The sequence below is a fragment of the Pistacia vera genome, unplaced genomic scaffold, assembly GCF_008641045.1.
Source record: "Pistacia vera cultivar Batoury unplaced genomic scaffold, PisVer_v2 Contig660, whole genome shotgun sequence".
Classification (NCBI taxonomy): domain Eukaryota; kingdom Viridiplantae; phylum Streptophyta; class Magnoliopsida; order Sapindales; family Anacardiaceae; genus Pistacia; species Pistacia vera.
This window is the reverse complement of record NW_022196513.1, coordinates 215,251-225,508: the sequence shown is the minus strand read 5'-3', so window position 1 is coordinate 225,508 and position 10,258 is coordinate 215,251. Positions and strand designations below refer to the sequence as shown.

General features: G+C 32.7%; 2 protein-coding genes across 9 annotated transcripts; both read right to left on the bottom strand.

Moving 5' to 3' along the window:
* Nucleotides 1-1,846: 1,846 nt before the first annotated feature.
* On the bottom strand, nt 1,847-3,505 carry LOC116112384 (UPF0481 protein At3g47200-like). The gene has a single exon (XM_031398529.1). The coding sequence runs from the start codon at nt 3,287-3,289 to the stop codon at nt 1,946-1,948; it is 1,344 nt and encodes a 447-aa protein (XP_031254389.1). The 5' UTR covers nt 3,290-3,505; the 3' UTR covers nt 1,847-1,945.
* Nucleotides 3,506-7,568: 4,063 nt separating this feature from the next.
* LOC116112376 (nudix hydrolase 27, chloroplastic-like) lies at nt 7,569-9,861 on the bottom strand. 8 transcript variants are annotated; one of them, XR_004125233.1, is made up of 6 exons: nt 9,498-9,861; nt 9,201-9,276; nt 8,781-8,828; nt 8,552-8,574; nt 8,393-8,453; nt 7,569-8,093 (listed from the first exon to the last, which is right to left on the bottom strand). XR_004125233.1 is itself a non-coding variant. In XM_031398518.1 (4 exons), the coding sequence occupies exons 2-4, from the start codon at nt 8,796-8,798 to the stop codon at nt 7,701-7,703; spliced, it is 240 nt and encodes a 79-aa protein (XP_031254378.1). In that variant the 5' UTR covers nt 8,799-8,828; nt 9,201-9,490; the 3' UTR covers nt 7,569-7,700. The 8 variants fall into 8 exon arrangements, 4 of the variants coding, with proteins under 4 accessions (XP_031254378.1, XP_031254376.1, XP_031254374.1 ...); XR_004125234.1 differs by lacking the exon at nt 9,498-9,861 and having other exon boundaries at nt 7,569-7,866; nt 8,001-8,093; nt 9,201-9,490; XR_004125232.1 differs by lacking the exon at nt 9,498-9,861 and having other exon boundaries at nt 9,201-9,490.
* Between the last annotated feature and the right edge of the window lie 397 nt (nt 9,862-10,258).

Below are 10,258 nucleotides of genomic sequence, written 5' to 3'. Positions count from 1 at the left end.
TGACATTCCTCCAAAAACAAGTGGTCTATTGTTGTACAAGGGCTGATTGTAGGTTTGAGGGATAGTTTGAGAACCAGGTATTATAGGATACTGGGGGTAATAGGGATTGCCGAGAGACATCAGAGTGGGAGGAGTTGTATAACATGGTCCAGTCATTTTTTCAGATTGTTGACTAACTAGGTCTGGTTTGGAGGAATTGTTTGTGACATTATTTGAACAATTAGGATCACTCAGGGAATTGCCAGTAAAAGCTATGTGGGTTAAACAATTGTATAAATCCACAGTATTGAACTTTTCAAGTCTAAGTTCATATTTTTGGAGCAAAAATGTGGCTTCTTGCAAGGTAACAGAGTCGAACTTTGACTCAATTCGTGAGGTTAAATTCACTACAACAGCATCAAATTCAGGACCCATCTAAAATATACTGTAGTAAATCTTCATCAACAATTATCATCCCACTGGCAGACAAACTTTCTGAAATTTCCTTCATCTTTTTGACATAATCTCCTAAATTTAAATTTCCTTTTTGTGTTGTTTGAAGTAAATTTTTTAGGTGTAATGCTCTAGCCTTTGAATCAGTAATGAAGTCATTTCTAACGCAAACCATATTTCAGTGGAGCTTCAGCATTTTGACACATAACTAAACATGCTTTCCGAAATTGATGCCAATAACCAACTTACTAAGAATTTATCAGTTCTTTTCCACATTATGTAAGCAGGATTTAATTGTTCATTTACTGAAACACTACTTGCCATAACTTAACCACTCGATTGACCTAAGTCATGATCAATTGCTGAATCGGAAATTATAAGAGGTGAGAGACAAGAAATCCTACCAAGAAGATGATCTTCAAGCTCGTGAGAGCCAACTGTGGACAACACCTGAGAGCTCCAAAATCGGTAATTACTTTGGGTGAGTTTCGGATTTATGACCTGAAGACTGGTAGCTAGAGTTGGTGTAGTTCGATTTGTTGATTGCTTCAACATCTTGTTTGAGTTGTTGAGCACATCGAAGGATTTACCAGAATTCGCCATTGATGCAAGTCAAGGCTCTGATACCATGAGAGCAAGTAACCGTAAGATAAAAATACAGAACTATAAAACAGAGAAACGAAAACTTTACTGAGTTTTTTAAAGTTGTTAATTTGTTACAGAGAAGAAAAGCAAAGTCAACACATATACATTCTTCACTTATGCAGTAGCTTTTACACTTTAAAACGATAGCGTATTGGGAGTTTATTGACTTCATTCTTCAATGAAACGACAGCACTTCATCATTTTGATAATAATGGTTGAAACGGCAGCACTTCGCTTCTCATAGGGACTTTGGCACTTGTCATTTGTCCGACAATCTGTTCAATTATAGTCAACGTACAAAACATTGGCCTTTAACTTATGCTTGGTAGTCCTTATTAGTTGTTTTCAATCAATTTATATATCAACGAAAAGGGAGATCAAATTAAAAAAAAAAAAAAAAAAAAATTGAGGCAATGTTCTTTAACTTAAGCTTTGTAGTCCTTATTAGTTGTTTTCAATTATAATATTTTCTTTTTAGTACTCCATCACATTTCTTCAAACAACGTCTCCATGTAGCATGACTTATAAATGATATTATTTAAAATATTAGCTAGCTGTCCCTCTATCTACCACATTTATGTAATATAAGTAGTAGAAGAATGATTGGTTTCATTCAGCTGCGGCTTTGAATGTTTGGTGATGTGCCTTGTCTTTGAGTGGTGTAGTTGTCATTAATGCATGAGTGATCTTCAAATTATTCATTAACCAAAAATCTTAAATAATTCAAATATGATAAACACATTGGAGCAACTAATTTATGTTTGCTTCGTAACTACCTTTTTATTAAACTCAATATATTGTACAATCATATCCTAAGAAAGATATATCAAGCAATTTAAACATATCGCACTAATTTTTTACTCTATTTTTACGACTTATAATAAGGATAAACGGTGAAGAAGGTTTGCAGTACGGTGAGGATTAGAAGAATCAGAGCAGCCAATGCCGATATAAATGACCATGGAGTATCAAAATATGTATACTTGAAGCTCGCCCATTGAACGTGCCAACTATTGCTATAATACTCGTGCACATCGTTAAACAACTTCGACAAATAACACGCATCGATATCAAATCCCACATCCTTCCCCAAATTATTGATGAAACGAGCAACTTCTGCATCGGTACCAAGATTATTCTCAATAATATTTTTGTCACATAAATACTCAACATCTTTATATGTGTTCACTAGGTAGTCCAACAGTGTAGCATAAGTTGTGATATGCTTGGAGCAACTTGAGTGCCATTGCTCATATGCAACACAATTTAGAAGAAAGGAGGTCATAAAATCTTCAATATTAATAGTGGGCATGTCGATTACGCCGCGCCTGAATTTTACCACCAAGAAGCTTTCTGCCTTCACTGCATTGAGCTTAATTCCTGCACGGCGAAGCTTGGAAATGGAATGGATTACCTGTGTTGGTGTATTAGCATTCACACGATGATCTCGAATTTCAGATGGAATCAAACTTGAGCGGACCAAGTCAAGTAAATGCATGCCCCTTAGGTTATGGTGTTTTGCAATATCTTCATCCGGCCTTTGCATTGTGTTATTGAAAAAGTGCAAAGCAAGAGTAGCCAAAGTGGGGCTAGGTTTTTCTTCAGGAAATTTTGATAAATCAAACAAACATTCAAGAACAAAGTAGGGAAGTTGATTCTCAAGAAGAAGAAAATCCCGATAAAAAAATGGTAAAATCCATGTCACGGTGATGAGGGGATCATCAAGATCAGATTTTACAACTCCTAAAACTTTTCGAAACAATTCGATAATAAAAAGGCCGTCAAGAACCATTAACTCAACAAATTCATCAGAGTTAAGATGAATAGTTTCTGAATAACATTCTCTTGCTTTCATCTCTAGAGATTGAACAGCCTTGAGAAAATCTTCCAAACCTAGACCATTATTTTTAATTCTGTTGAGAAAGGAGCCTACATATTTCCATTTATGCTCTTCAATCATTCTAAGGTGAGGCTCTCCTTGGTGGTATGGACCTATTGAGACAATATGAGGTTGATAGGACTTACCGTTGATATCAATGAAGCTCTTCGGAACTCTAAAAATACAGCATGATATTTTACCCGCTGTGGTGCTTAGTAAGGTTGGCGCCTGCGAAATTTTCTTGTGCATAGAGGCTAAACGGTCCTTGTTTACTTCTCGAATATTTATGACATGAGCTTCTCCTTCTACGGTTGTGCTTCCCATCTCTGTCATGAAGATATACAAAACACTGGCAAGGCAAAGACTGGTTTTTCTAATTCAAGGCAAACGTAATTTTTGATAGTAACATACAAAGGCCCGAAGAAGATTTGGGGAGATTGATTGAAATCTGAAAGTGGTGGATTCCATTTGCATGATTGCATATCTATTATTTTATGAAAAAAAGGCCAAAAATAAAGGTGTATTTGCACCTGGGCCAAGGAACGAATTCATGGAACTTAGAATTTATTTTTGAAAAGTAAAGCCAATACACTGATATTGCGTACTAATGCTTCTTGTTTGAAGGTCAATGGTGAACCACAACTGATTATCATTCAATTAATTTCATTGGTTGAAACTTTCTTGTCAATTGAAAATGTACATGAAACACAGGAATAAACCTCCGGGTAACTTTCATGAAATTTCTACACCCAATCTTTGAAGTCCAGGCCCAGGAAATTTAGAGACGTCCACCAAAAAAGGAAGTTCTTTATGCTTAGCTGATTGAGACCGTTAGGTAGATCAGAATCAGACAGGCTGGATTCTGGACATAACGTGCAAAGGTGATTAAGTTGGCAGTCTAAACCTAAAACGATAAAGGAAGGAACTTTCATATTTGTAAATGATACCTGTCACTTGGAACGAATTGGTGATAGGGGTGGTTGGATAAAATACCAGCCAAGAAATATGAAAGGCAGAAATCAACGAGCCGTCTATCCCAAGAGAAGTCGAAATGTCTAGCCTAAGGATGGCAAAATCCAAGGCCGACCCGGAGACTCAAACTAGGGGCCGGGTTTTTACAACCCGAGACTGTTTATAAATTTTAAAAATAATACCCGATTAAATTCATAAAGTCAACAAGTCATAGACATTTCAACAATTAATTGAGAATGGGTTTACAGTGCATAGTCATTCAACGAGTTAGTAATACATTGTCTACTCTATTATTAAACTAGATGGCACGTCGGCGCGTTGCACAGATTTATTTATTATATTATTTTTATTTTATTATCGAATTTTTATATTTTAAGAAATTGTAAACGATTATTGTTTCACAAAAAAATATGTCAAATATTGATTATAATAAAACATTTTGTTATTGTTTTTTATTATTATTATTATTATGTTATTGATAACAGAGGGAAAAAGGAAAAACTATATACATAGCGTTTTTCTAATTATTTTGTTGTCTTATCTGTAGTTCAACCTCTTTAACAGCAACTAAAAACTCACGTTGAGTTAAATCAGAGATAATATCCATGGTTGAACTCATTATCTCTAACAGACCATGGATAATATCTTTCAATTTGAGAATTTCTTTGATCTCATTTTGTGGTTGGAATGATGTTGCTTCATCTATAAATCATGCACACACATATTAGAATAGATATATGACATTAAATATAAGATATATGGTTCAATGTTTATTATCATGTGTTGTTGTTCATGATGCTTCTGCCATTGTGAATAAAAGTTTTTAAAGTAGAATAAAATTAGTACTGTGTGGTATTTCACATTGTATTTTGTTATGTTTATATAGGAACAACAAAATGCGAAAAGGCAGAATAGCAAGAGACTATTCATTCTCTGTACACTATATTTGGAATCGTGTTTTGTTGGTTTTTTTGTTTCTGGGTTGACAATGGTTCGTCTTTTGTCTGGTATTTGTTAATGATATGTCAGTGATATGATATAATTAAAGCAACTGTTCGTATTTTGTTCAATGTAATTGAAATATTTAATATTTTAACTTTTGGATTATCAGTAATATAGTTTCACCGAAGTCAACAACACATTTTATCAATCAGATTATATTTATGTTTATCTATCCAAGAAAATTTGTAATATATGTGTTGAAAATATGCGAATCATCATGACTTAATCAAATTAAGATGGGCATGTGAAAGATATTAACAATCAATATTGTTTGTCCAGTTGATATTTTTTTCATTTTAGTTATTCAATTTATTTGCAATTTTATTAACTAATAACCGTAGATTTAATATGAATGTGGTCTGATTATAAATAATTTTAAATCTATTTAGACTATTTTATTATTATTGCATATAATTTTTTTTTTGATACAATTACAATAGAAATATAATCTGTGTATTCTTATGTATAGCATATGGTGCAAAATCGTTTCACTAAACAGATAACTCGGTTCTACAAATAACATGGCAGTTGTAAATAATAGTAACAATCATTCGAATATAGGTCACAGAAACTCAAATCTTCAACCTCCAAGTCTTCCTATATAGGAGAAAATATTCTGTTGGGAAGTCGGCTCAATACCATGCAAGAAGATTATAGAAGCCAAAATAAATACGAATAGTTTTGAGAAAGTAATTGAATGGAATGATTCAGCTTGTCAAGAGGCTTTTAAAATGGCCAACCTTCGATATTGGTTAAAGATGTGTTAGGAAAAACACAGATGAACATGTAATTGTACAGAAACAGTATAAAATGCGAACAAAACATTGTTCGGCAATTGTTCGTAATAATATAACACACATTGTTTGGTAATGTGTGATTCTATACAATAACATATGTGCTGGGAAAAACATGTATAAACAATATTTTCACTCATATCATTGAATTACTCTAGAGTGAATATATATGTCTCATTTTTTTTACATATTGTATTTAACATACTATTTCATAATCTACAGAGCATCTCTTGCAACTGATATCACTTGGCCTTGTTATTCTGTCCCAGTGTACACGTATCCTCTTCTTTATTGCAAGTTCCTATATATCCTTCTTGAGGGAATATTTGTTGTTGGAGTCTGGTTTTGAAAGTCTCTCGGCAATTGCTCATCCTTTGAAAAGAATCTAGTTGATGTATCAATTTGAGAAGAAGTTGTATACCATTGTTATCATATATTTTTAGCAAAGCACTGCAAAAATATATGTGCTTGCATATTTTGTCTTTAGCATAGGTATACCTGTGTAAGTATTATGTTTGATAAATACTAAATGTGTTTCAGCAGTATAAAAGCATTTCATTTTTTGCGTTTGCCAAGATTGTAAAATTGAAAGTCCTTCTGTTGTAATTGCCGGTAGCTTGTGTCTTTGTTTGAAGATGTTTTTACGCAACACTGTTTTGCGTTGGATGTATATATAGAAATTTACATCTGCAATTGGATAGATAAGATAGATATGATTGTTTATAGCATATATAATAATTGATATTGTAGATGTTTAATACTTACGTCAAGGGATTGATGTAGATTTTTATTGCTAGTTTTAGTTGCTCTGACATGATTTGCTGCTATTTTCTTGTGGTAGTTGTAAGAAACTTGTTTTCTGTACTGCTGAATTTTGGTTAATCATGATAATCTTCCTTTTTTTTTTTTTTTTTTTTTGTTGTTGTAAATGCTCAATTCTTGTCAAACACTGTTTTATATTTTTTAGAAGATATTGAATAGTCGTTAATATTGTCAATTAATAAGTTGTTCACGAAGTGTTCTAATTTAGGGGAATGTGAATGGTTTGTTGACTTTTGGGATGAATTTTGTATTCTCCTATTTTGTTTGTCTTTAAAACTACACTAAGTTTATCATTTATATTTGTTTACTTAGTATTTTGGAATACAAATGCAATGTATCTGAATATTTCTTATTAAATAATAATAATTGTTGTTATTACGTGTATTTGTTTCATTGAACATATATATGATGCAATAAAACCGTGATTAAAATTAACAAAAATAGATGTAACTAATCTTGTATATTAAATGCATGATAATTTATAACATTCTGGAAAATATATTGTAATTATTATAAAATACACTAACGATTTATATATTCAGGAAATATTAGAAAATATTAAATTGAATTTCTAAAAAATATTATATTTGATATATATTGTCAGTGATTTTGTGATTTTGTGATGCGCTGTCGTATTTGTATTATATTTTTTGTTTAGCGAAACGTCGTCGTCTAATGGTTTGATAATTGTTTATATATAACTTGGAATTATGTCAACATGTATCAGTTATTAATTCACTTATCACTTGTTTTCTTGTCGTTGACAATTGCATATCTATAAGTCTTTAATTTTTGTTTTAAGTATTTGTTCTCAATTGAAATGTGTTCGTTTTTTTAATCTTATCTGAAAATATTAGATATTTCATCCATATTGTTAATTTTTTGGTGTTTATTTTATTTTATTTTTTTACGGTTTGCAGATATGAGGTGGCCTTTTCATGCCTTAATGTTTTTATGTACATGAATAGCCACTGTCCAATAAAAAAACAAAAAGCATAAAAGTAGAGGTAATACCCATACGGTGGATGGTCCAAACAAATTTTTTCCAATAATAACTACTTCACAAACCTTACAATGGAAATACGCACAGATGATCTTATTATTAGAAGCTACAGGTTGTATATTATTTCCACCATATAATTTTCTAACTCTTCCTACTTGTCTATCAACAGCAGAACTACAATATATAATGCATTGACCATTTCTAGGTAGATGGTAACCTTACCACTTCTGTGCTTGACCTTTATAATTTGTTCCCCAGCAACGATTAAGTCTATCTTTGACTGTAAGTGGAAAATCATAAGTCAGCCAATAAGGTGTCTACATAACAATGGAAATATCAGTTCAGTCAAGACATGATGTAGGAAGGTGTCATTTCATCCTTTGAGACATGGTACCAGACTCCAAGAATACAGGTGAAATATTCAAATATAAAAAGCATTATCTAGGCTCACCTCTGCAAGAAATTCCGTCGAGGTAACACCTGATTCTTCTCTCAATTCTCTTATGGCTGCATTTCTCAGATCCTCCCCCTCATCAGCACCACCCTGTACAAAATGGCACAATGAATTTGAAGCATTGACAAACCCCTTGCCACAGACGGTCATACCTCTCTCTTTAAGGTAAAAACAAAGTGTACATTCAAATCATCAAAATACTAAGATTGCCTCAATCTAACCCCAAAACATCAATACTTCTATCATGCATATGATAGGAACATTTGGTTATATCTCCATTCACAAAAACACAAACCCCTGTTAAAGTGGACGAATACAGCTAGCTCATAAGTAAAAATACAAATACTGTAACAATAACAATAAGAAACAAATAAACCCATTGTACTTACCCAGAAAAAAAATAAACCCATTGTAACAGGAACTATCGTTACAGAAGTTGCAAAACTGGACCTGCACAATCAGAGAAAAAAGAATATTAAAAAGCTTTGGATAAATGAAACAAAAAGCTTGGTTTTATATGTATGACAAATGAAGGGATGATATCGAACCTGAGACTGCCACCTCTCTAGCGCTGTTAACATTTTGATCCAAGCAAAGAGTTAGATAAAATAATGATGTGCAATTATCAATATTTCTATCATCAATTAAAGCTCTACTTATCAAACTAATAACTTAATCATACACATAATTCAAAATCAAAACCCCATAAATCTAACAAAGCTTCTACAAATTACAAAAACAATCAATAATAGAAAATCACAAAAATTGAAATATTACCTCATCGTTTCCGTGCATCTACTTATGAAACCAATTAATATTCAATACCTAAAATCACAAAAAACACAAACCCAAAAACAAATATCAGTCAAAATCACAAAAACACAACTGGGTTCTCTTAATTCTAACATGAATCAAAGACGGATCTGAAACCTTCTTGAATTTGAACATTTAAGACCTCGGGTCAAGGGATAATTACATTCACCTATCCTGAGATTTTGCAAAATTGAAAACGATGATAAAGAAGAAAAGACTGTTTTCAATTTACAGTCTCCTCCCATGCTTTTTTATCTCTCTGTGTAATTTAAAATCACAGTTACATGTTCATTCTTTCCAATTAAATTTAGATAACTCTTCAGGGTTCTAGCTGAAAGAAAAAAATTATTCAAATTGATAAGTTGGAACGGAGACAAAGAGTACCTAACATCCGTAGCCAAAGTCAAGCAGATCCTTAGCTGCACGAACATCAATAGTCCCAACTTCTTCAACTCCAGTGCTACAAATTATAAGGTAGAAAAGAAACAGCCCATGAAGAGCAAGGAACGCAGCCCAAGAAACACCCATATGATTAAGAAATTTGAAATCCCCACAAACATACATAAACAATTAAATATCATGTATAAATGCTAAATGTACAGAGACAAAAAATATTAAAATCAAGATTTGATAATGACCGGTCAAATGCGATAAGGAAAAGCAAGATTCGTGCACTAATACCTCCGGATTTTGTGGCGGGTCTATTTCATTAGAGAGCGGCGACCGCGAAACTGACTTAGAGTGGGCAAACCTGTGAGAATTTATCCGATCAGAGACCGATGTGGCGTCTCCATTGCCTGATGGATCTCATCAATGAATAAGATAATCTGCCCATTTGAAGAAGTAACCTCCTTCAACACAGCTTTCAACCTTTCCTCAAAATCTCCACGAAACTTGGCACCAGCAACCAATGGGCCCATATCCAAGGAGATCAACACATTTGGACACTGGAGCATTAACCCAAAAGAAGCGAAGAAAATAAAAATGCGGTTAAGAAAGATAAAGGCAAACCTTGGCAGCACTGAGAACTAGTTCTGTATCAAGATTTCACATTAACAGTTTGAGGGTTTGACGGTTTGTATTAGTTTATTAATGAGAATGCGAAGAGATTTCACGTGTTAACAGCTGAAAGGCTTGACAGTTTGTATTAGTGAGAATGTGAAGAGATTTCATCCACTAGCCAATCACATGCTGGCATATATTCATTAATAATTTATCAAATTAAAAGAGGAATGTGAACGATCTCAAATTGAAAGAGGAATGTGAAATATATGTATTGAATACATTAATTGAATGTATGTGAATAATTTCTATTATAGTAATCTCTTAATATTCATGGAAATCAGTAACACACACGTGAATCATTAGTAATTTATCAAATTAAAAGAGGAATGTGAAAGATTTATATTGAATACATTAATTGAATGCATGTGAATAATCCC

Bases quoted from the DNA above. Each gene is read 5' to 3' on its own strand.
- LOC116112384 (XM_031398529.1), bottom strand. From the start codon at position 3,289: ATGACAGAGATGGGAAGCACAACCGTAGAAGGAGAAGCTCATGTCATA.
- LOC116112376 (XM_031398514.1), bottom strand. From the start codon at position 8,153: ATGACCGTCTGTGGCAAGGGGTTTGTCAATGCTTCAAATTCATTGTGC. The intron at 7,830-8,000 runs GTGAGCCTAGAT...TTCCACTTACAG, and splicing joins CGACGGAATTTCTTGCAGAG to TCAAAGATAGACTTAATCGT.